General features: G+C 40.0%; 3 protein-coding genes across 3 annotated transcripts; 1 reads left to right on the forward strand and 2 right to left on the reverse strand.

Annotated features, from left to right (window-relative positions):
• Positions 1–353: 353 nt before the first annotated feature.
• On the reverse strand, positions 354–1,844 carry LOC129756130 (ceramide-1-phosphate transfer protein). Its single transcript, XM_055752903.1, has 4 exons — positions 1,762–1,844; positions 1,533–1,658; positions 1,237–1,451; positions 354–938 (listed from the first exon to the last, which is right to left on the reverse strand). Exons 2-4 carry the CDS (start codon positions 1,646–1,648, stop codon positions 640–642), a joined length of 630 nt encoding a protein of 209 aa, XP_055608878.1. The 5' UTR covers positions 1,649–1,658; positions 1,762–1,844; the 3' UTR covers positions 354–639.
• A 13,659-nt stretch (positions 1,845–15,503) lies between these two features.
• Positions 15,504–21,031, forward strand: LOC129753931 (60S ribosomal protein L14). Its single transcript, XM_055749784.1, is given in 3 exon segments — positions 15,504–15,740; positions 15,949–16,143; positions 20,677–21,031. Coding segments are annotated over 3 exon segments (666 nt in total). The 5' UTR covers positions 15,504–15,518; the 3' UTR covers positions 20,926–21,031.
• A 52-nt stretch (positions 21,032–21,083) lies between these two features.
• Positions 21,084–24,238, reverse strand: LOC129754289 (cytochrome P450 302a1, mitochondrial). The gene is made up of 7 exons (XM_055750252.1): positions 23,706–24,238; positions 22,815–22,897; positions 22,511–22,754; positions 22,239–22,426; positions 21,667–22,182; positions 21,284–21,609; positions 21,084–21,223 (listed from the first exon to the last, which is right to left on the reverse strand). The coding sequence occupies exons 1-7, from the start codon at positions 23,786–23,788 to the stop codon at positions 21,107–21,109; spliced, it is 1,557 nt and encodes a 518-aa protein (XP_055606227.1). The 5' UTR covers positions 23,789–24,238; the 3' UTR covers positions 21,084–21,106.
• Between the last annotated feature and the right edge of the window lie 1,724 nt (positions 24,239–25,962).

A 25,962-nucleotide genomic window follows, 5' to 3' on the forward strand; every position in this document is an offset into this window, starting at 1 on the left:
AAATTACAAAAATTACAATACATCTCTTTCTGTGGGCTGATGTTGTTAGCACTAGGACGATGCTAGTCATTAAACATGATGTTTTACTGAGATCCTATGTATGTTCGTTGAAACAAATATTCCATCAAAAATCAAATGAACATAGGGCTCAACCACGACAAAATCGAAAAATTGCAAAACGTTTAAATATATTTTTTTAATTTCGTGCCTTTCAATGTTTAGTGCTTTTGCCACGTTTGAGTTTTTATTTTTATTTGAAATATAAAAAGACCACTTTTATGAAAAGCCACATGTCTTATTCTTAACATGGAAACATTTTTTTTTCGGCAAAAAAAAAATAGGTGAAAAATAAATTTCGAGATAATATGGCTTATATGATAAGCTTTTATTTGAACGTTAAATTAAACTTGAATGTACAATTGATCCACAATACACTTGTTTTTATAAAGATGATGATAAAAACCAAACGAATACTTTCGCTATCACAAATGCATCTTAAAATAGAAGGTAGTCAAATTTTCTAAACAACAAGGGATAAAATTATCGAAGCCTAACGCCAACTAGGTAATAACGACTAGTCGAGTCGAAGCATTCTACGCAAAAAGCATTCTATTTCCGTCTTTCCCCGATTATGTGGTCTTATGGTAAACCATGCATGTCAAATTGAGTGTACAGGTCCTGGGTCCGATCGTAAACCTGCCGTGCTACATTCAGCATTTCCGGCAGCATTCGAATGGCCTCGGATGGTTCTCGACAAACACGTTCGAGTAGCTGGTCCCGATTTGGTAGCGCATACATGGCCACATTGGCACCCTTCCGAATCAGCCACGGATGGAATTGAGCCAACGTTTCGTTGTACGCCGTCTGGCAGATACCATTCGTTCTGGCATCAGCAGTTTCTAGTTCGCCAAGCCGTTTCAGAAAAACGTAGATGAAATCTGCAAAATATCAACAACAAAAAAGATAACAATCAACAAAATTTTAATTCATAATTTTTATTAAATTCAACCAACAAAAAGTTGGTTCAGAAAAGTAAATCAAAGTTGATCATGAACGTTCAGAGAATTTAAACAACCCTAACAGTAACAATAAACAAGTTTTAGTCAAATGCAACGCACAAGTTTTGATAAGATAACGCCAAGCTTCCCAATCTTGGTCTTTATATTTTAATCCTTATCAACCAATAAAAAAGTGCTCCCTCTGAGTTAAAATATCAATTAATCCCAATGAACTCACCCAGCCCCCGGTGAAGCCTTAAAAGTGTTCTACACCCGGACACGTAGTCCTTCTTGTCCAGCAAGTTGGCTCCCCGTTCGTAGTCCATCATCTTCCGGACGGTTTCGAATTCGACTCCGTGTTCCGGATGTTGGCGCAATTTTTCCAGAATCTCAACCTTCTCCTTGACATCGCTGCTAACAAACCCAAAGACGGTTCCCATCAGCGAGAAGAATCTACGGAAGAGAATTAACTTTATTATTGGAAGATGCAGGTGTTTGATCCATATTACTGGATATTCCTTTGTTAGCACGTACTTATACAGTTCCTTGAAGGCCTCCAGGTAGCCATCGATAAATACATCGTCTTCACCGGTTAAGCATTTTTCGAAACACTGATGCACTTTGCTAAGATCAAATTTATCTTGAGACATTTTGCCTTATCTAAAATATCAATGATTGTATGTATTTACAATTTGGTCTCTATTTGATTGTTTTATTAAATTCGTTAAATCACTACAAAAAAATATGAGGAACAGATTCGCACCCTTAAAAGTGTATATTTACATACAACCGATTTCGAAGTCTTGGATTTACTTATGAATCAAAAACATCCGAAGTCAGTCGATCGAAAACTTGTACTGATTCACGAATTAGCATAGATTCATTCATATTGATTAAAGCTAGTAAATACGTCAGCTGGTTACATTGTTGATTACGTGCTATTTAACAGCAGGCTGGCTCAAAAACCGTTCAAAACCCATTTTCGATGGATTGCAATAAATTTGGAAGCAATTAAGTATACATTGATGAATTTAGCATTAAAGGTATAAAAATTAAAATTTAATGAATAATTAAAGTTTTCAAAAAATGTGGTATTACTCAGATGATAATACAAGAGAAATAAAAACAGAAAACCAAAATTGAATCGGCCTAATATGCACGTAGTATTTAAAAAACAACAAAGATTCGCCTGCCATTCATTTTACGCACACAACCGTTAGTTAACCACCCGGTGGCAAATTTCACTTGAGCCCTAATGGCGAAAGGTGTAAACAATCGAAGGCGGAAGTAATGAAAAGGTTTTTTTTCAATGGAGAATGCTAGAGGTGCTCAAGCATTTAGAACCAATTTTATAATAAGTACCTAGTACAAATTTAATTCATTCAAATTAAGCTAACTTTTTCTTTATCAAATTCAACCTTTCTCGATAGAAGAATATTGATTTTTACCAGCAGTTGGAAAAATTATTAATTGATGATCCGGTTATCACGTTGCAACTCTGGCATTTTAAATTAATATTTTCTAAGAAAGAGGTTGTTCGAGCCTGGGGTAGGAAGACTGCAATAAAAATAGAAAAAAATCAAACGTCAAATTTCTCTCATCAATCTACCGACCAGTGCGAAGGTTCAAAATTTTACTCTCTTATTTAGTAATTTTTAATAAAACTTTTTTCATGCTGAAAAGCACTTGTTTTGCATAAAACAATGATTTAATTAGGTTTTGTTTTGCTCTGGCGAATTCCTGCATGATCAGGCGTATTATGTCGCTCAAATTTCGTCAAAGTTTTGAAGCTGATAAATAAAAATGGCTTGATTAATGGTTGTTCTAAAAATATAGCTAAATCTAAATTTAGCACCTAAACAACTGAGTCATCTAAAGTTAAAATTTTAACGAAAAAAAAACCTTTTCACCAATTGCTGGCTTTTTGCCGAACAGTAAAAAAACGATGCAGCAAATTTCAGTCTTCCTCCCCCAGGTTCGAGCTAACTTGAATTAAAAATTCATTGCTTTTCGCCAAATTTCAGCAAAATTTGCACTTTCAGCAAAAATGCTTGATTTAAAGGCCTTCCAAAGAATTCAAAGTTTTATTTTCTTGCACTCAAAAAACATTAACATGAAATTTATAAAATCAAACTTTTTCATCACAAATGAATAAAAAACGGCGAGATCTGGTGTTAGTAGAACTGGCAACCTTGGTACGGAGATCGGACAAACGTCAACGCGTTGGCGCCGAAAAAGAATTGTCATTGTTAGAAAATTGATCGAAACTGCGACACGTTTTTTCCTGACCTGGCAGTTAGTTAGTTTTTAGTGAATAGTTTTTTTGAGAAAACCGTATGTATTGATTACTCGTTGTTCCGATCATTCTTTAATGTATTTTGTTATAGTAGGTGGAATCTATTTTGCTAGTTGCGCGTGATTTGAGTGCTCGCGGGTTTGTGAGTCGGAAGAGGTTAGGTGATAGAAATTCCTTACTGCGCAATTTGCCACTAAAATATTGTATTTCCTTTGATAGTTTGAGTGACCGTTCGGTTGTTCCGGTTAGGTGTACCGGGTTGAGCTCAATTAGAGCGGTAGGAAAGAAAAAGCGTAAGTACGCAAGTGTACTTTTTATTTACCCGAAGATAAATATGATTTTCGTCCATTAGCTTCAAATAGCCGGTGATATCCGACGGTTTAGGGTTGCCAGAGCTAGAGCTTAGGGTAAACGGCGAAACTTATTTGTAAGTTAATAAGAGATTGTTTACATTATCATCATTTAATAATAAATGTATTTACAGTCGAGTTCGTTCGCATACAACGTACTACGGAACAGTTTTTATTTCCCACAAATCTCGAAAATAAAGCTGCAACGAGCAACCTAAACCTGGAACCGATGATGGTGTGGAACCGGTTCCGGGGAGGCAGACCGGTGCGACGGACTGAAATCCTCCGTTCGAACAGCGTCTTGTCTGTTGTGTGGTTGGCGGCGAAAGAGGACGACGGGTTGAGTCGAGCGACCGACGAACGAACGTCAAAGCCGTGGCGCAAAGCACATTGGCGAGAAGGAGATGGTCAGAGCGAGACAGATAGCTTCGTTCAATCGTTAGTAAAAATCGGTTTCAACTGGTTTCTGTTAACTGATAGATGTTCAACGAGCCAATGTTTTGGTCGAAACTAGTCAGGTCGTTGTTCAATGGAGCAAGTTGAAACTAGTCGAAACCAATCCAGCTCGGCAGCAGGATTAGTTTCGACTTGGTAGAAGTCGGTCGAAGTCAATTGGAAAGAGACAGGTGATCAACTATCAATCCATTTCTACTTGTTTCGACCCGTTTCTACTAGAGTTGATTGAACAGACATAGATGTGAACAATGACAGATATTACCATGCTGGCAAACAGAGCTGCCAGTTGCATTGTTCAACTTAAAGAATATATGTATGATATGATTTCATCACTCATATCTCACATCCTTCTTCTACTCCATAAAAAAAATTCAAACATCATATTTTATTTCACTCAATTCATATTGAATAACAACAGGACATTGCTAATGTATTTTGTTAAGTCTGTTTACTATAGCTCGAAACAACACTTTGTTCTGTTCGGGAAACGTGCCGTAGACCTCATACCTGATCGTTTTTTAAATGAATCTTCTCATGCACTCTCTCTCCCTTCATTTTATGATTTTTATTAATGCTCCAATCCAGTGCTAGCTATTTCTCCTAAGATAATGAGTTCACTGTTCATTCGTAATCCTTACCTTACAAAGCTATTTCCAGATTAATTCCGTAGTTCACTCAATCATATTTTTTAAATTTCGTATTGACAAATACACCCGTGTGTGGAAAATTTCAAATTCAATTCACTTCTCAGATTCACAAGCAAGACTAAGATCCCACACTCCCAAATACTTCAAATCATAGTCACATTTTAAATTTATAGTACAGCTGTGTTGTGACTTAATCAGACACATCTCTTTTTTGTCTTTTCTCAAATTCCTCTCGCACGATCTTCAGCTTAAATTATCAATAGCTGAGGAGTCAAAACATCGGCTTTTTATACATACTTTTCTGAGTGAAGCGACGAATAAAAAGGAAATCGATATTCCACGGCCACATTCCTTTCAAATTATATATTTTTTAGAGTTGAATGTTTTATCTATTCACCAAACTATTCATCATCAATTTCGCACTCTACGGCATCTACCGAAACATCATTTTTGGTTTCACCTCAATGAAACTAAAATAAGTTTACAATGAACCGGTATCCGCCGGGATTTTTTGATCAGTAGTCTTGAATTATTCGAATCAACTTGACAAGAATTCAATGGTTTGATTGATGTACTTTCTTTCCATCAAGGTTCTTTTTTTCCATTTTTTTCCAGGTTGCATTTCAAAAAATAATTCCTCGGTAACTTAACATCTGGTTTTATTCTACATGACAAACTGTTCTTTTCTTTCCACCATTTTTCTGAGCATTTTTCAATACATGAATTGCTATCCACCGAGCTATTAAGACTTATTGTCCGGTATCCGCCGGAATTTTCAATTCATAGTGATATACACCTAACAACAAAAACATTATTACGGATTCATCGATTTATTTGTTCTTCATTCAAAGTCGGTATCCGCCGAACTATTGAAACTCATTCACCGGTATCCGCCGGCTTTTTTCGAAGTCGGTATTCGCCGAACTGTTGATTCTCTCTTACCGGTATCCGCCGGTATTTTCTCTTATTCCATAGTCGGTATCCGCCGAACTATAATGAGCACTAACAGCCTATCATCCGGTATCCGCCGGAAATTTTCATGCCTAAGTCGGTATCCGCCGAACTTAGCAAACTATGGCTTTTTAGCCATCCGGTATCCGCCGGAATTTACTCCTAATCCATAGTCGGTATCCGCCGAACTATGATTAGCACTGTTAGCCATCCGGTATCCGCCGGAATTTGCTCTTAATCCATAGTCGGTATCCGCCGAACTATGATGAGCACTAACAGCCTATCATCCGGTATCCGCCGGAAATTTTCATGCTTAAGTCGGTATCCGCCGTACTTAGCAAACTATGGCTTATTAGCTATCCGGTATCCGCCGGAATTTACTCCTAATCCATAGTCGGTATCCGCCGAACTATGATGAGCACTATTAACCATCCGGTATCCGCCGGAATATTTCAAACTAAGCAACCACAAAAAAAAAAAAATCACAAGTTGCTTCTAATTTTCGACTGCCATTTTTAATTTCACCAAAGAATCTGCTCGTCCATCACTTTCTTTTCAGTTCACTTCGATTCAAATCAACACTTTAATACACTTCCTGTGACGCTGGTCCTGTCACGGTCGCCAAAATGTGGAACCGGTTCCGGGGAGGCAGACCGGTGCGACGGACTGAAATCCTCCGTTCGAACAGCGTCTTGTCTGTTGTGTGGTTGGCGGCGAAAGAGGACGACGGGTTGAGTCGAGCGACCGACGAACGAACGTCGAAGCCGTGGCGCAAAGCACATTGGCGAGAAGGAGATGGTCAGAGCGAGACAGATAGCTTCGTTCAATCGTTAGTAAAAATCGGTTTCAACTGGTTTCTGTTAACTGATAGATGTTCAACGAGCCAATGTTTTGGTCGAAACTAGTCAGGTCGTTGTTCAATGGAGCAAGTTGAAACTAGTCGAAACCAATCCAGCTCGGCAGCAGGATTAGTTTCGACTTGGTAGAAGTCGGTCGAAGTCAATTGGAAAGAGACAGGTGATCAACTATCAATCCATTTCTACTTGTTTCGACCCGTTTCTACTAGAGTTGATTGAACAGACATAGATGTGAACAATGACAGATATTACCATGCTGGCAAACAGAGCTGCCAGTTGCATTGTTCAACTTAAAGAATATATGTATGATATGATTTCATCACTCATATCTCACAGATGGAAGGCCCTACCGGAGAGCTGTTCAACTGCGTGACATGTCGCCGCCCGGATTCAGCGCAGAGCATGGTCGCTTGTGACGAGTGTTCGCAATGGCAACATTATGGATGCGCCGGTGTTACGGCTACCATAGCCGATCGAAGCTGGCTCTGCTGCAGATGCGTAGCTAGTCACAACGCAGTTAATTCGACTCAAACCGGCAACATAAACTCGCCCGAAGCACACACAACGTTTGCTTCAGCTCGCGCCGCTGAACGTCATGATAATACCACCGGTCCAATAAGAGGGAGACAGGACGATCCAAATTTCGGAAGACTTCAATCCTCGTCTAATTCGAATGCCGGATCAGTCGTCTCAGTCAATGCTATTGCTCATCTTCGTTTAAGGCACCTGAAAGAGCAAAAGGATTTGGAGGATCAAAAAGCGGAACGGGATCGCGAGTTTCTTGCTAGAAAGCAGCAGCTAGAAGCAGAAATAGCTTTGGAAGAGCTCAATGAAGGATGTGATCGTAGCGTAGGAGGAAAAAGTCATCGAAGTATCGCCGGTTGGGTGGAACAACAATGCGGATTCGTGCATACTTCTACCCCAGTCCAGCAGAAACCCGAGACAGTGGCTCCAAGTGCGAACCCACATCCCGCCATCCAACAGCGAGAGGAGCGGCAAAGAATGCAAGCAATAATTCAATCAGGTCAACAGATTCAACCAAGCACTGCGCCAAAACAAGCAGAGATTCCAGTAAGAAATCCTCCCCCAGCTATAGCACCGGGCCCAAGGAGCAATTATCTTGATTCGAATCCACGTTTTCCGCCAGTGGCTCAGAATCCAGTTCCACCTGTACCAGTGAATCCGCTAACATTGCCACCGCCGAGCTCGTCGCAGTTCCCTGGATTTCCAGTGATGAATTACCCTTACGGGGCGATGTACTTCCCGAATATTCCTGACATGCCGTCATCTGGTGCTGATTATCAGTTTGCGCACCCTCAGGGAGGAGTCTTTATCAACAACCCAGTCAGGCATCCGAACTTTGGTTTGAATGTACAGCCGTGTGCTTGGCAAGCATCCGAGCAGCACCCGCCTACAGTTCCACCAACAGTGTCAGCAGATTTGGGTAAAGGATTTCCTCATGCTACAGGTCGCATGATTACGCCACAGCAACTGGCGGCGCGTCAAGTTGTCTCTAGAGACCTCCCCAAGTTTTCCGGGGACCCACTCGAGTGGCCCATGTTCTTGAGTGCTTTTGAATCGACAACGGCCATGTGTGGCATACAACCCGACGAGAACCTCGCTAGGCTACAGAAGAGTCTTGTTGGTAGCGCTCGCGAAAAGGTTCAGAATATTTTAATGCTGCCGGATGCAATTCCGGAAATTATCGACATCCTACGAGCCGAGTGTGGAAGGCCAGATCAAATTATATATTGTCTGCTATCCAAGATCCGGAAAACCGTTCAGCCGTCTGTGGCGAAATTGGAGACGCTTGTGGCGTTCGGCAGGGAGGTACGCAACATGGTGACGTACATGCAGTCAGCTAAACTCAACACCCATTTGGACAATCCACTCTTGCTGGCAGAGCTGGTCGCTAAGCTTCCACCCGACTTGCAGCTACAATGGGGTATGAACTTAGCAGCTCTTCCAGAACCATCGCTTGGTGATTTCTGTGCGTTTGTGTCGGCTTATCGAACAGCGGCATGCAAGGTGAAATTGACGTCGGATGTTGGTCTGAATGAAAAAGCCACAAAAGGTGTTGTGAGAAAGGAGAAGCCAGTTTATTTGAACGCACATTCCGCCTCCGTGTCCTCAGCGCCTGGACCACCGGCTTCGAAAGTTACTCCGGAGCTAAAGCCGTGCCTGATGTGCAAAAGTACAACGCACAGAGTCCGAACTTGTAAGCAGTTCGAAACGTTGCCGCTCGAAGAGAAGCTGAGGTTCACCAGTGAAAAGGGCATGTGTAAGCATTGTCTGGCGCCGCATGGAAGGTGGCCTTGCCGAAACAAGCAGCCTTGCGGGATCAATGGATGCCCTGAGCCCCACCATAAACTGTTACATCCAGGAAGTTGTTCGACTCTCAAGAGTCAAGGATCGGAATCTTCTGTATCGGTAACTGCCCATCATCAACACCAGCAAGGCACCACATTCTTCAAAATACTTCCGGTGACTCTTCACGCGAACGGGAAGTCGGTGTCCACATTTGCTTTTCTGGACGACGGATCCGACCTGACGCTGGTCGAAGACGAACTTATCGACGAACTGGGCTTGGTGGGCGAAAGAATTCCGCTTTGCTTGCAGTGGACTAGTAACGTCACGAGAAGTGAGAGTAACTCTCGTAAGGTCGAGATAGGTATCTCAGGTGCATCGAACAATCGCATCCATCAGCTGGCGAACGTAAGAACCGTTGAGAGCTTGGAATTACCGAAGCAGAGCCTGGATTATGAAAGTCTCTCGAAGCAATTCCCCCATCTGAGTGGACTTCCCATCAGCAGCTACCGGACGGCCGTGCCACGAATTCTTATCGGTGTCGATAATGCCCAGCTCAACTTAGCTTTGAAGAAGAGGGAAAGATCCGGAGGAGAACCTATTGCTGCTAAATTTCGCCTCGGATGGGCAATATTCGGTGGAAGACGAGCACCTGAGACGATAGGTAGTGCTTTCGTTCATGTCTGCGAGAGCTCCAATAGCCGCGAGCTCCATGAACCGGTCCAGCAGTATCTTGAATTCGAAAACCTGGCGATATCCGGATTGAATCCACCCGAATCCGATGAAGATCGACGGGCCAGAAGATTGCTCGAAAAGACGACAGTTTGTATACCATCCGGAAAGTTCCGAACTGGATTGCTTTGGAAAAGCGATGAGCCGGTTTTTCCGAACTTTACCAAGGCAGTACGTCGACACAGTTGTTTTGAAAGGCGCTTGCTGAAAGATCCCGAACTGAAAACTAATATTGACAAACAAATGAACGATTGTCTACACAAGAGGTACGTTCACAAAGCAACGTCAGACGAGCTCCGCAACAGTGACGACGGAAAGATTTGGCACCTGCCAATCAGCGCAGTGCGACATCCGAGCAAGTTAACAAAGGTGCGTGTATTCTGGGATGCTGCGGCTACGTATGGAGGAATCTTTCTGAGCTCCCAGCTTTTGAAAGGTCCGGATTTGGTGAAGCCCCTTCTATCTGTCCTCTGCCAATTCCGACAGAAACAGTATATCATCGCTGGGGACATAAGGCAGTTGTTCCAGTTGATTATTCGTCCGGCAGATAGAAACGCACAACGATTTTTGTATCAGGAGAATTCAGAAGCTGCGCTCAACGTGTACATGGACGTCGCAACGTTCGGGGCAACGTGCTCCCCGTGTTCAGCACAGTTTGCTAAGAATGGAAACACCCAGGAAAATAAAGATCGTTATCCGGAAGCTGCTAAAGCAATTGTTGACAACACATATGTTGACGATTTCCTTGCGAGCTGTGCCATTGAAGAGGCAACGAAACTGGCTTTGGAAGTGAGTCTGGTCAACCGATCAGCTGGTTTTGAGATACCTAGTTGGCAGTCGCACTCCAAACACGTTCTGAAACGGGTTGGGGTGACTACTGGAGATAATTTTGTAGTTAACATGGAAAATTGCTCGCGGTGTGGTGGTCTACTCAACCGAATTGCTAACCTGTATCATTTTGCGCACCGCTTTAAGCGCTTCAAACGGGATCCTGTGGAATCTAGTAAAGGCAGAAACACAATACAGCGTCGGTCGTCGCGTCACGTCAGCGGTCAACGCTATCGATAAGTACTAAAACGCGGACGCGACGCACCCGACGATTTTTGCATCACAATTCAGCCTTAAGAGACATCTTAGATGTCTCTTGACGCTGAATTGTGATGCAAAAATCGTCGGGTGCGTCGCGTCCGCGTTTTAGTACTTATCGACAGCGTTGACCGCTGACGTGACGCGACGACCGACGCTGTATTGTGTTTCTGCCTTAAGTCCTGTGGTGGTCTGAATCGTGATGATTATGTGTCGGCGGAAACAGCCATTTGGCGGGCTGTGCAGCGACAGGTGTTTGCAGGAGAAATTCAAGCGCTTAGAAGCAGTTCTGAGCTCTCATCGAAGCAGTGGAAGCGTATCGGCAAGGGAAGTGTCCTAGCGAAGCTATCACCGGTGATCGATGAGTCCGGTGTTCTCCGGATGGCGAGCGGAATCGACCCTCAAGCGGCTCATTATTCGTTAGACGTGCGAAATCCTGTGATAGTACCAAAAGATCATAATGTCACCACTCCTTTGATCCTGCGATTTTACCAAAGGTACGGCCATGCCAATATCGAGACGGTACTGATCGAGTACAAGCTACGTTACTACATTCCCCGGATGAGAGCCAGTTCGGAGAAGGCGATTAAGACTATCTTGCACCATCGAAGGCTAGACGATGAAGGACTGCGAACATTGCTCTCGGAAGCAGAATTGATAGCCAACGCCCACCCGCTGACGTTCGTGCCGCTGGAGGATCCCAAGGAAGAAGTGCTGACTCCAAATAATTTCCTTTGGCTAAGTTCCGGCGAGGACAGTAAACCACCAAGGGTACCAATCGACGATGTTACACCTTTTCGACCAAACTGGAAGGTTATTCAACACTTAACCAACCAGTTTTGGAAGCGCTGGGTGCAAGCTTACCTACCTACTATAGCCTGCAGGACGAAATGGTTCGCGGAAACGCGGCCGCTGAAGGTCGGCGATCTAGTGGTCATCGTAGACGAGTCCGTGCGCAACGGATGGCTCCGAGGTAAGGTGGTGAGGACTTATCCAGGACGAGACGGACAAGTTCACAAGGTCGACGTGGAGACTTGCGACGGATCTACTCTTCAAAGACCAGCGGTAAAGGTTGCTCTGTTGGACGTGCAGGAGGAGAGTAAAGTCGATTGACTACGACGTTACGGGTTGGGGTGTTAGTAGAACTGGCAACCTTGGTACGGAGATCGGACAAACGTCAACGCGTTGGCGCCGAAAAAGAATTGTCATTGTTAGAAAATTGATCGAAACTGCGACACGTTTTTTCCTGACCTGGCAGTTAGTTAGTTTTTAGTGAATAGTTTTTTTGAGAAAACCGTATGTATTGATTACTCGTTGTTCCGATCATTCTTTAATGTATTTTGTTATAGTAGGTGGAATCTATTTTGCTAGTTGCGCGTGATTTGAGTGCTCGCGGGTTTGTGAGTCGGAAGAGGTTAGGTGATAGAAATTCCTTACTGCGCAATTTGCCACTAAAATATTGTATTTCCTTTGATAGTTTGAGTGACCGTTCGGTTGTTCCGGTTAGGTGTACCGGGTTGAGCTCAATTAGAGCGGTAGGAAAGAAAAAGCGTAAGTACGCAAGTGTACTTTTTATTTACCCGAAGATAAATATGATTTTCGTCCATTAGCTTCAAATAGCCGGTGATATCCGACGGTTTAGGGTTGCCAGAGCTAGAGCTTAGGGTAAACGGCGAAACTTATTTGTAAGTTAATAAGAGATTGTTTACATTATCATCATTTAATAATAAATGTATTTACAGTCGAGTTCGTTCGCATACAACGTACTACGGAACAGTTTTTATTTCCCACATCTGGCGTTATATGAAAACCAAAATTTAAGAACATTAAATTTATGGTTCCGTTTTTTTATTAACTTTATAAAATGTCGTTCCAAATGAATGTTTCTAAAGAAAATTATCCTTAATCAGTATAAAAATATATGTATCAATGACAAATAATTCTAACAATTTGAAGATATCATGGATGATAGTAATGATTTGCAATTGCAACACTATTAAAATTGAAAATTTCACAGAATTAGAAATAAAAATAATAAGCACGACAAACTTGACACAAATTCGAAAGATTGACAAATTTGACAAAAATGCAAAACTGAAAAAAATAATGAGGTCGTACTTTAGTTTTTTTATTTTTGGGTTTTTTAAGGGGATTTCCTGCTTTTAGATGTTTCATCCCATAGGTTGTGCTTTTCGACTTTCTTTGTCATTTTTATCAATTTCTTCAACATTAACTTTAGTCTATTTTTTTTTAAATTTTCGTTATTTAAGAATATTTTGGCATATTTTCCATTTGAGTCATTTTTGTCACTTTTGTAATTTTTGATGATTATAATTTTAATGGCATGTACGGCGGAATGAAAACTAGAGAGCATTTATTTTATAGAATTTGAAAGAAAGGTGGATAGACAGGCATTAGTGCGTGTAAGTGTAATTTTTGTAATTTTTGTAATTTCTGTCATTTGTGTCATTTTTGTAATTTTTGTTATTTTAGTAATTTTTTTAATTCTTGTAAATTTTGTAATTTTGTAATTTTTGTAATTTGTGTAATTATTGTAATTTGTGTATTTTTTTGTCATTTTTGTCATTTTTCTCATTTTTGTCATTTTTGTCATTTTTGTCATTTTTGTCATTTTTGTCATTTTTGTCATTTTTGTCATTTTTGTCATTTTTGTCATTTTTGTCATTTTTGTCATTTTTGTCATTTTTGTCATTTTTGTCATTTTTGTCATTTTTGTCATTTTTGTCATTTTTGTCATTATTGTCATTTTTGTCATTTTTGTCATTTTTGTCATTTTTGTCATTTTTGTCATTTTTGTCATTTTTGTCATTTTTGTCATTTTTGTCATTTTTGTCATTTTTGTCATTTTTGTCATTTTTTTCATTTTTTTTCATTTTTGTCATTTTTGTCATTTTTGTCATTTTTGTCATTTTTGTCATTTTTGTCATTTTTGTCATTTTTGTCATTTTTGTCATTTTTGTCATTTTTGTCATTTTTGTCATTTTTGTCATTTTTGTCATTTTTGTCATTTTTGTCATTTTTGTCATTTTTGTCATTTTTGTCATTTTTGTCATTTTTGTCATTTTTGTCATTTTTGTCATTTTTGTCATTTTTGTCATTTTTGTCATTTTTGTCATTTTTGTCATTTTTGTCATTTTTGTCATTTTTGTCATTTTTGTCATTTTTGTCATTTTTGTCATTTTTGTCATTTTTGTCATTTTTGTCATTTTTGTCATTTTTGTCATTTTTGTCATTTTTGTCATTTTTGTCATTTTTGTCATTTTTGTCATTTTTGTCATTTTTGTCATTTTTGTCATTTTTGTCATTTTTGTCATTTTTGTCATTTTTGTCATTTTTGTCATTTTTGTCATTTTTGTCATTTTTGTCATTTTTGTCATTTTTGTCATTTTTGTCATTTTTGTCATTTTTGTCATTTTTGTCATTTTTGTCATTTTTGTCATTTTTGTCATTTTTGTCATTTTTGTCATTTTTGTCATTTTTGTCATTTTTGTCATTTTTGTCATTTTTGTCATTTTTGTCATTTTTATCATTTTTGTCATTTTTGTCATTTTTGTCATTTTTGTCATTTTTGTCATTTTTGTCATTTTTGTCATTTTTGCCATTTTTGTCATTTTTGTCATTTTTTTCATTTTTGTCATTTTTGTCATTTTTGTCATTTTTGTCATTTTTGTCATTTTTGTCATTTTTGTCATTTTTGTCATTTTTGTCATTTTTGTCATTTTTGTCATTTTTGTCATTTTTGTCATTTTTGTCATTTTTGTCATTTTTGTCATTTTTGTCATTTCAGTCAATTTTTGTCATTGTCATTTTTGTTATTTTTGTCATATATGGCATTTTTGTCTTTTTTGTCATATTTGTCATTTTTGTCAGTTTGTGTCATTTTTGTCCTTTTTGTCATTTTTATCATTTCATTTTTGTCATTTTTATTATTTCTGTCAGTTTCGCTTTTGTTGAAATTTTTGTCATTTTGGTTTTTTTTCGTTCAGAATAATCAATTTTGTCGTTTTCGTCAAATTGTCAATTTTTTTAACTTGTTGTTTTTGTATTTTTCATTAGTTAATTTCATAGTTTTGTCGGTTATTTAAATATTGCACGTGCCACCATTTGAGCCTTCCTCTTTTCTGATGGCTTCACCAAATCGATGATAAAAAATTTCCTGTAAAAATTTATGTTTTAATGTTTAAATCCGTTATTGTCATTCATGTATCTGATGGAATTTTCATCTTAACAATATTTCTTGAATTTTTTTTCAGATATGTAGAGCAAGGACTTTAATGAAAGCAACATCAATTTTCGTCTACTTTATAAAAAAAATAATTTCAATAATTCGTATGAATTTACTTGTCAGCTTTCCCTTTTTATATGTTGGCTTCGAGTCCCAGAAAAAAGCCTTTTCGCGCAAACTGTCAAACGGGCAAAATGACAGCGCCCGTTCGGAAAGTTTTTTTTCGCCCCAACGTTGGCAGCGCCAGCCGTCAAACTCTTTCTTTCCGGTCCAAAATGGTAAGCAAGCAAGTTCTGTGCTTCGGTTCGCTCGTCGGTAAATTTGCTCGAAATAGTTTGCAATCCGTTTGGAAGTTCCTGGCTAATGGTTCCACTTTGCTGAGCTGCAGTGATTTTGTCGAAGCGAATATCTTTGGCGGCGCTTTGATGGGTAACTACCTAGAAAACTGATATGGTGTAAATTTGTTACCTATCAGCTACCGATATCTTGCACATGTTTATGTGTCAAAGTTGAGCATTGCTGTTGAGATCTTTGAAGAAGTTACTTCGTTCGCGAGAAGCTTCAAGTTTCTTAAGTATTTAGTAATACTATTATGGAGCACAACTCAGTGGAACCACTAGTCGATTCATTTGCTGCGTGCGATCCGAAGCTGTGCCGTTGGAATTTTGAAAATATACTGAATTTCCATTCTTTTGTTTTGGTTGGCATGTAGACCTTCACGCGCTTTGTGGAGACTGGCCGCGTGGCCAAATGCGCCGTTGGAAAATACAAGGGACGCCTCGTCGCTATCGTCAATGTGATTGACCAGAATCGGGTAAGAGAACTAATATTTATTCTTAATTTAAAAAAAATACTAGCGTGATGAAGTTAACCCAAAGAGGTAACTAGAAGATTAGGAAGGGCCGCCTGATTCATAAATGAAGCCATATCTTCCAGTTCTGAAAAAAATGCTAATTTCAATGTTGGAAATTTATGTATTTCGGACAAACCCTCTAATGTGTTTTTTCTCCCCTTTTTCGTAGGTGCTCATCGATGGCCCCACAACCGGTGTGCCCCGGCAACAGTACCCGGTCAACCATCTGCATCTGACCAAGTTCCGGGTTAAGTTCCCGTATACCGCCAAGACCCGCGTCGTCCGCCAAGCCCTGGAGAAGTTTAACCTCAAGGAGAAGTTTTCTGAAACCAGGTGGCAGGAGCGGGCCGTTGCTAAGGCTAAGGTAAGCGTTTTTTTTTTGTTAGAATTGTTTCCATTTAAAATTTTTGTTAAATTATGAGGAAGCTTTCTGTTTGAAAAATTTGAAATATCTCAAAATGAGGCTTCACAAATACCTTTCAAATATCACGTTTTCATTTTAAAATAATTCAAGAGGCCTCATTGGATTGCCGAGGCCTCATTGCTAGGCAAGTTTTCTCTGGACCTTATTCACAGACTAGAGATCTAGGTAGTTAAGAATTATGGAAAAATTTATATTTAAAAAGCATTCATTTGCAGCAATGCTTAAAAATCTTCAGAAATACATTTTTTTTAATATTTCAGAAAAAGCACAGTTTGGATTAAACAATTATGAACCAAAAGACCCTATCTTGCGTGATTTTTTCCGAGGAAACATATGAAGGTTATTTGAGCCAACGCACGCATTGGAAAATTGTTTTTCTTTCCATTTTCCAACATTTTTCAAATATTCCAGAAAAAGTATGTTCGAACTTTAAGTCGCGAATGACATAAAGATGTTAAAACGACTATAATCGAAACAAAAAAAAAAAAAAAAAATGTTCGAACTTGAAAATATGAACGAAATGAGACTTATATGATTTTTTCTTAGCAATCGAATGAAGGCTATTTGAACCACCACCACAAGCATCATAAAATGGAGCTATGACTGTTTTTACCTTCAATTCCCCTACATTTTCAATATATTTCACAAAAAAGCAAGTTCGGACTTGAAAATTTTGAACTAAATAAAACCTATATTGTGTGGATTTTCCCTAGAAATCGAAAAAAGGCTGTTGAGCCACTGCAAGCATCGGAATGGGAGTTATGGCCGTTTTTACCCTAAATTCTCCTAAATTTCTCAAATATTTAAGCCATCGTATACAAGTTACACAAGATAAATATCATTTGGTTTTAAATTTTCAAGTCCGAACACGTATTTCTCTAAAATATTTGAAAACTGTTAGGGAATTGAAAGTAAAGTAGCCATAACTCGGAACGAATCACACAAGATAGGTCAAGGACTATATTGTTACAAAATTTTCCAGTACGAATATGTTTTTTTCTCAATTAATTGAAAAATGTAGGAGAATTGAGGGTAAAAACAGCCAAAATTCCGTTTTACGATGCGTGTGCTGGTTAAAACAGCCTTCATTCGATTCCTTAAAAAAACCACATAATATGAGTCTTATTTGATTTTAAAGTCCTAACATGCTTTTTCTGAACTGTTTGAAAAAATGTAGGGGAATTGAGGGTAAAACAGTCATAACTCTTCCAAGACACTTCGCACCAATAAGCAGAACACTGTCTTGAGAGCGTCCTCAAAGCTCAAAGTATTTCGTCACAGGAATTCAAACAAAGCGAAGGCTTTAGCTGTTGTTGTTGCGATCTGCTGATTCAACGAGATCTTCTGATCAATGGTTACTCCTAAATAGATCTTCAGTTGTAACAACTCTTTCAGGCGAAGTGCCTCCACAAGCATTAGGTTCTGGTTCTAAAAAAGCTGATACATTAGAACTTATCGGCGCTAAAGCTGATACATTAGAACTTATTTTCCAATCATTTGCAAATGGTATTTTTGACGATTGAAGGAAAGTTACTAGGATGTTATGAAGAGATCAATCACCGTAATTTATGTTTTGTTAATTGATTTATCGACCTGATCGGTGAAAAGTGATGTCCTTTTTAGTGAGAACATTTTAAAGCCTAGTCCACACTAGGCAACTTGAACTGGGATTTTTGTTATGGAACGAACTTTGTTGTCTGTTGTTGTTGTTGGAAACCTGAGACGGTCTCAGTGTCTGTCGAAGAAAATGGGAGACGCTGAGACCGTCTCGAGACGGACCGTCTCCTAGTGTGGACTAGGCTTAAGATTCTGGAATTTTAAAGGCGGATAGGAAGTTTGAAGAAATGAAAGATGAGGAAAATGAGCGGGTAGACTTTATTAGAAGCAATGCCATTACATACCAAATTTTTGTTCGGCACGGGCCAACTACTATGAAGTGGTACATACATTTAGAGTTACATCTACCACTACGCATTGGTAGGCCAAGCGTGGTCCCACAAGCGGAAACTTGCAGTGCGAACGAAAATTATGATGGTATGTGTACCGTATTTGTTTTCACCACCCGAAAGTGTTGCACCATCCACGCTGAAAACGAGCATGAATCGAGTTTTGCACCCACCTTTGTTGGTGTACGTGAAATCGGCAGTGTCAACAGAAAACATCAAGCTGTCAAAAATCCATTACAGCTGGTATTTGTTTCCGTTTGACTTCGAAAATTGAAATGAAATTTACTTTAGTTGATCATTATCTTACAAATAATATGAAAATTTTAGCATGAATTTATATATTATGTTGAATTGTGAAGATTTCAGATTTATTTTGCTTGGTAGATTCGCCTCTGGCTCTGATGATAACTGCAATACCGGCTGATTCTGGGCGGTCCGGTCTATGTTTGCTGCTGCTAGACTGCAGTTACCCCAGCTTGAAGGTTCCGGTATTTTGAACGTTTATTCCTCGCAAATACCTCGAGTACCTATTTCCGTTTTCAGATGACAAAAGAAAAATTCTTGGAAGTCAAATTGGCGAACTCAGATCGCGGAAGTCGGGGGAGAAAATTTTGCTAACAGACCGAAACGAACGAAATTCAAGCAAGCTCCCAATGCGGGTGTAGTCTCGAACTACCGTTTTTGAAGGGCAACGGGTGGGAATCCGGGACTTGGCGCAACCGAGCATCGTCACCCTAAGGCACAGCTCGAAGCTGGCTCGAAGCAGAGTAGCTTCGATGCAGCTGAACGCTTCTTGCTGTGGAGACCAACTTATAGGACCCTCCCGAACAAGAAATTTTTTCGGTTTGGGCGATTCCACCAGATTTTTGGGTTGGCCTTTTTGCACTCGGATTTGCTGCCCTTTTTCGGCATCGCCCGGAACCGATTGCAGCAAGCCTTCTGGGCACATTAGGTAGGTCTGGGCAGTTAGGTAGGTTCTGGGCACATTTCTTCTTGGGAGCGTTGTTTGCTTTGGAACGTGCCATCCAGGTAAAATTCTCCGCCTCTGTTGGAAACGGCACTGGTATTGAATCCGGAACAAGTTTCCGTTCTTCGGGATAATAAAGAGAAAAATCAACTCGAACGCAATTTTCGCGGTATAGAAATAAACCAACCAGCTGATATTTGTTTACATCGGGAAGCACGTGCTGTCAAAATTCATGATAGTATTGGTGAGAACGCAAGCAACACCGAATATTTTCAGAGTGTTCCACCGTCCACTTTATGGTTCACTACCAGTTGACTACTCATCGTTAAAACGAGCATGAAAACAGCATAAAGTGCACTACCGGTAGTGCCCCGGTGCACCACCACACGAAAACGAATTCTCTATTAGATAAACTCCCGTCAACTCAGAAACGGATCTATCGATGTGTAGCCTTCTAAGTTTGTTATCATCGCCTTCAATACAACCGGGATTTGGTTGCAAAACGTTAAGATCGCTAGTCTGATAGTGGACTATCACCGATGCTATTTTTTTTAGCCCATAATAAACCCTTGAAGATTGAACAGGTAGGAATGCAACCATTTGGTTGCCCAATCTGGAAATATATAGCGCTCAAATTTCTCCATCACGATCATATGAAGCACTTTATCGAAGGCTTTGCCAAAGTCCACGTTTATTGGGTCCAACTGTAGTTTTTTTTAAACAGCTGCAGCATGCAATTCACTGGCATAGCACATCAAGTTGGTCAATGTTGATATTTTTCTGATAAATCCGTAGCGGACCTCGATGGACTCCTAGCACTTCTGAAAAAACAACATAGAGTTGAGATTGGCCGGTAGTTCTCCACAGGATGAGCACTTCCAGATTTATGAATCGGAAAAAATGAAACGATTTGCCAATGGCTAGCAAAAACAGCAGATCGATCGGCTGAAAATAAGTTAAAGCGGGAATTCGACTATTTTCGAAACCACCGACGATGGAATTCAATCCGGTCCTGAACCTTTCGATGGATCGAGCGCATTGAGAACGTTTACATCACCTCCTGATCGGTAAATATAGGTTGCGATATCCTGGAACCATAGTTCAGCAGAGGTCCAAAAATAGGTAACAGCGCAGTCAGGAGTGTTCTCTTTTAGTAGAAGGGGAAGCCGTAATAGTCGCGGCGAGCTGTTGGCGATTTCTAAGTTTGGGAAAGGGAAAAGGAGTGTTTAGGATTCACTTTCCAAAACTATTTTCCGCCTGGATTCACTAATTTCGAAAGCACGATTTTGAAATTTTCAGAACCTCTCTCATTACGTTTAAAAAAAAATTAATATTCCGGATACCCTTCCGCTTTACTAAATTAAAAAAAAAAATCTTCATACACATACATGATGAACCTTATACAACAAATTTCATTGATAGGAAAGGCCGACTGATTCACACATGAAGCCACTGTTTTCTGAAAAATGTGTATGATTTCTTAACCAAGTTCAAATCCATTGAACCAGAAGCAACAACAAATCTAATGTACTCGTTCTTTCTCCCATTTTCCTTCCACAGCGTTGCAACCTGACCGACTTCGACCGCTTCAAGCTGCGGTTGGCCCGTGCCGAGCGGAATCGCATCGTCAGCGCTCAGTACAAGAAGCTGAAGAAGGAGGTGGTGAACAATGGTATGTTGTTCGGAAAGCCCGTCAAGGGAACCAAACCCCTGCCCAAGCACCGCAACCCGATCCCCAAGAAGGCCGGCAAGAAGAAGCGCGTCCGCAAGAGCAAGAAGGCTGCCGCCGCTGCCCCGAAGAAGAAGTAAGGCGGATGTGTGCTGCTGACTGCGCGTGAGTGTTTACTGAGCGAGCTGTAAACTGCTGAAGAGGAGGGTTTAAATATAAATAATACTTTAAAAAGTTAAGCCACAATCCTCCGACGATGGAGTTCTTTTTGTTCGATTTTGTTTGATGACAGTTCTTGGATTTTAGGGGGTAGTTTATTGACTAGTCTTTGCGTGTCTTGAAGATAAGTTTAACAGGTTGGTCAGGTTCATTGATCAGTTTCGTTACCACGTCCATAGGAACGGTTCCAGCCCATTCGACACTATAGGAACGTATTAGCTGTTTAAAAGAATCAAAATTAGTAAGGGGGCTATTTTTCAGCAATTTTTTTAATCCTACCCTCACAATCAGGACTAACATCTGCTGTTCGGCCATTCTTCTAGCGATGCAGGATCTCATTCCATGTCCAAACGGTAACACCAAGTAGGGGCTGACGTTTTCTTTCGTTTCGCCCCGCATCCACCGATCCGGGTTGAATTTGAGAGGGTCACGGAAGTATTTCTCCAACCGGCAGCTGGTGAAGTTTTGCGTTACGATGGTCGTGTCCTTCGGAATGCTGTAGCCACCTAGAACCGTGTCCAAATTTAGAACACGACCGACACCCACCGAAACCGGATTCAGTCGCATTGATTCTTTGAGAACCGCTCGGCAGTAGGATATTTCAGCTGCAAGGACAAAATTTCAATACTGAATAATTTAACTGAAGCTTTAAAAGGGCTTACAATTCAACGTTGCTGTTTCGATTTTGTCAACCCATGGATTAGGCAAAACCTTCTTCCCTTCTTCATAGAGTTTTTGCTGAACTTCCGGATTCAAAGCCAAATGGTATAGCACGAAGGACATCGTGAAAGAAGTAGTATGTACCCCAGCAAGGAGCAAATCTCCAGCCATTCCAATGATGTCGTTTAGCTCCAAGTTTGGATTTCTCAGGTACTCCTCCAGAAGCGATCGAGATTTATGATCTCCGGAAGCCAACTTTTGTCGATCCTCATCAAAGTACATCAACTTCTGGGAGACTAGTTCAACGGCGATCTTTTCTATGTATTCCTGAGACTTTCGTATCCTTCGGTAGGAAGGAGTTTCGAATAGTCTCCACAGTTGGAAACCCTGATCGGTTCGAAGAATATTTTCGTTTGTGGTCCGCGCCGATTCCATCAGCCTCGAGGCAATCGAGTCTGGAAGCATCTGTTCGTCTGAGAAACTGTTAAGATGGTAATCAAACGCCAGAAGACAGGTTACTGTGGAGAAGACCATATTAATCTCAAAAGTGTGTTTTTTTTTAAATTTTACATACTCTCCAAACTGAATCGAGACAAATGAGGGAGAAAATCGTCTATCTCTTCCCCTTCAGCGTGAGGTTTGATGCCACCCACAAACTTTTTGGTGACCGAATCGATCAAGGGTAAAAAATTCCTAACGCTCTGAGGAGAGCTCAAACCTTTTTGCAATTCCGATCGGATGCGCCACCATTCGAGTCCTTGTCTGTTGAAAAAAATTATTCAAGTTTACATTTGCAATTGAAACGACTCATCTTTATGTATTCATTCCAAATGAAGATGATCTTACGAAGGAAGCAACCCCACGGTCCGATAGACATTCGGTCGATCCCGCCTGTACTTGGCCAGCGCCAGATGGCTTCGTCGCTTCGGATAGACGCCCGGGGTGCTATCGTTCAGGACGGTGGCAATGTCCTGGGGATCGTACAACCATACGATGTCGTGTCCCGGGACCATGGTTTCACGTACGATCGGTCCGTACCGTTGGTATTTGTCCAGCCCGGATTGATGCAGAGCATCGAAGGAATAGTTGCCTGGGGTGAATCATGTTTTAATTATTGAATTCTGCAAGTGTAGAAATGAGTTCTACTTACCTATTCCTGGAAGGTATTGGTACAAATTTCCCATTCCGAAAGGTCCTCGCGGCCCGGGAATTGCATCGAACGGTTTGGGTGCACTTTAAGATAATAAGTAGTACATATTATAAATTGAGCTCTCCTGAACTACTTATTTCAATGAGGAGTTTACGGTTTGTAGATCACAATCTTATAGGGCTGTCGTTCCCAAACGGTTAGTTTTTCTATTTTCGTAATGCAAGTGTAAGTTTTACACAATTCATCATGATCAGCTATGATGCCACTTTACTCTGAACAATGTGATTATTTCCATTAAGAAATGTTTTGTTAACCTGAAGCTACAAAACTAAGCATTAATGCAATCGCTGTGTGCCACATATTCAAATACCGACAACGACGTAAAATTCTGCGAAAACTGTGCCGCGAAAGTACAAAGAAAGGCTGATCAACCAATTCCCACATATTCGACAGGTTTAAAATTTTGAGTAACGGTTGGAAACCACGTGACTTTTGTGTTGTACTTTACAGGGGTTTTCCGTTGATTTTCTTTTCTAATGATCAACGATTCAAACTAATCTTTTCTTAAAAAGATTAAAGTGTCAATTCTTAAGTATCTACCTCAAAGTAAGTCCATATATGTAGATGGGGAGTAGGCTTTCGATTCTGTTGGGAGATTTTTCGTATCTGTAGGCTTTCAGTTTCGCTCTTTTGTCGATATTTTTTAAATTTGAACTAGCTTATTGGACTTTTTATTGTGATGTATGTAAGTGACCTGAATATTTTAAGGTTTTTGAACTGGTTAAGATTTATTCTAACCATTCCGGAACATAAAGCCACTAGAGAAGTATTAATCCAAGCACTGTAGTTAACATGAATTAATCGGAACAAGTATTTATTGATAATACAAACCTGCAAAACGAAGCAATTCGGATTTCATTCTTCAACTTAGTTGCAAAGGAGCAACACTTGAATCGTTTATATTTTGATAACATTCTTCCTTAAATTAGTCTTCTATTCGAAATACATTTACTAGCACTCAGATATCACGTCAATAATATAGTATAGGTAAAAGTAATCTGACAAGCCGATACTTTATCGATATTGCACTGTCCCTATTATTAATTGATCATTCAATAATTTTTATCAATATTTCGCCCGAACCGGTCACTGATCGCTAATCAACTGGACGAACTACCAGCTCTCAAACGACGTTGATCTTGCGAATTGCTGTGTGAAACAAAGTGAACGATTGAGCAGAGGACTTTCAAGTACCTATCTACTATGTAAGCCGTACTGGAACCAATACAAGTTAGCATGAATGAGAATCGTGTGGTGATTCTCCAGTGATCATCCGCGTTTTGCCCACTGCTTCTGCGAAGTGAACGGCGGTCAAAATATTTACCTACTCGTTGCGAGGAAAAATATGTATGAGTACAGACTGGAACACATTTAAAAAAATGCCGCTGATACAGATTTTACTTAGAAGTGGTCGTCACATGAATGAACTTGGGGTGGTTCTAATTAGCCGGTAGCGATTTACTTGTGAAAATGGTTACTGTTGACTATATGCATAAATTAAAATGAAATTGCTTCTGTATTTGGCATAATGCTTAATAGGTTGCTTCATTGAAATTATTATTACCTAGTATCTTTCCACTTTTCTTATTTATTAGCGATACCGTTTACAAAATACGACCGATGCCCAAATCATGATATCAAGATCGTCATCGGGGATGTTAACACTCAGGTTGGCCAGGTTGGCTCCAAACGAATGGCCGTACGTAGTACCTTTTTTCAGCACCGCCTCCCACACAAGTACACCTGGAGATCACCGTACCAAACGCAATCACAGATCGATCACGTTTTGATAGACAGCCGGCACTTCTCGGACATTATCGACGTCAGATCCTGTCGAGGCGCCAACATCGAGTCAGACCATTATCTGATGATGGTGAAGATGCGCCCAAAACTCTCCGTAGTGAACAACATTCGAAACCGACGCCCGCCTCGGATAAATATCGCACGACTGAAGCAACCTGAGGTCGCGGCAGACTACGCGCAATCGCTCGAAGCAGCGCTGTCGGCAGAGGGCGAGCTTGACGAAGCTCCTCTCGAGAAATGTTGGGATACCATGTGGAACGAACTTGACGGAACGACTGGTTCGACGAGGAGTATACTGCCCCTATTCGCATATGAGTCCCATGTGTAAAAACTGCAAACCGAGAAAAACGCTTGTAAAGTTTGAAACTTGTTTTCATAAAAACAATCGTATAAATCATTTGTTGGCAAAACCTATCAATACTTCGGATAGAAAACACTTCAAAGAATACTTCTGTTTACTTTTGCGCTAATACTAACTAATAATTACGGATAAATTTCAATAAAACACTCATGTGACTCATATGCGAATATTCTTAACCCTCGAACAGAGATTATTCGCAAATGAGTCTCTGGTGCTAAAGTTATCGGCAAGTGGCAAGTACTTTTCTAACATATTTTTTTCATTTGTTTACCATTCTTTTTGATGACAGAAGAAAGTTATCGAAAGATCTTGATTCCAAACTGATTTCAATCAAGGTTTATTCACCAAGTGGGATGTGTTTTCCAGTGTTTTTCCAAAACTTTGTTTTCATTTTTGTGAAATTTCTGCAAATTTATCATACATCTTCATCATTTAATTCAATGTGTGTTACGGATACGTAGATAACAACGACCAAAAGTTTGCTGGATTCAAGACTCAAGACAAAGAAGGAGATTTCTCCCGGGAACATCTTCCTAGGTAATAAACGAAAACAGTGGTATTGATATTGTTGTGCGCGTATAGAAAAAAGTATTGAAAAAAGTTTGTTATTTTATTACCGAAACAACACTTCAAGTACCACCCACCCGATCACACATTAGATCGTCGAAATTACCCATGAAGGAACCATCCTGACCGAAGATTGATCTATTAAGCGTTGTTCATCGGTTGATTTTTGTCAAAAAAAAATTTTTGTTTACCAGTTACTTATCGATGTTTTTTGTGAACCAAATTTCTTCAGAATCATTTCGATACTATACGTTCAATTTTTATGTAAATTAATGTTTTAAGCATTAAATTATTGATTTAATTCATTCTCTATCCATCCTTTCCTTCAATTGTAAGCTCTGGCGCTTAATTTCGGTC

The sequence above is a fragment of the Uranotaenia lowii genome, chromosome 3 (assembly GCF_029784155.1).
Source record: "Uranotaenia lowii strain MFRU-FL chromosome 3, ASM2978415v1, whole genome shotgun sequence".
NCBI lineage: Eukaryota > Metazoa > Arthropoda > Insecta > Diptera > Culicidae > Uranotaenia > Uranotaenia lowii.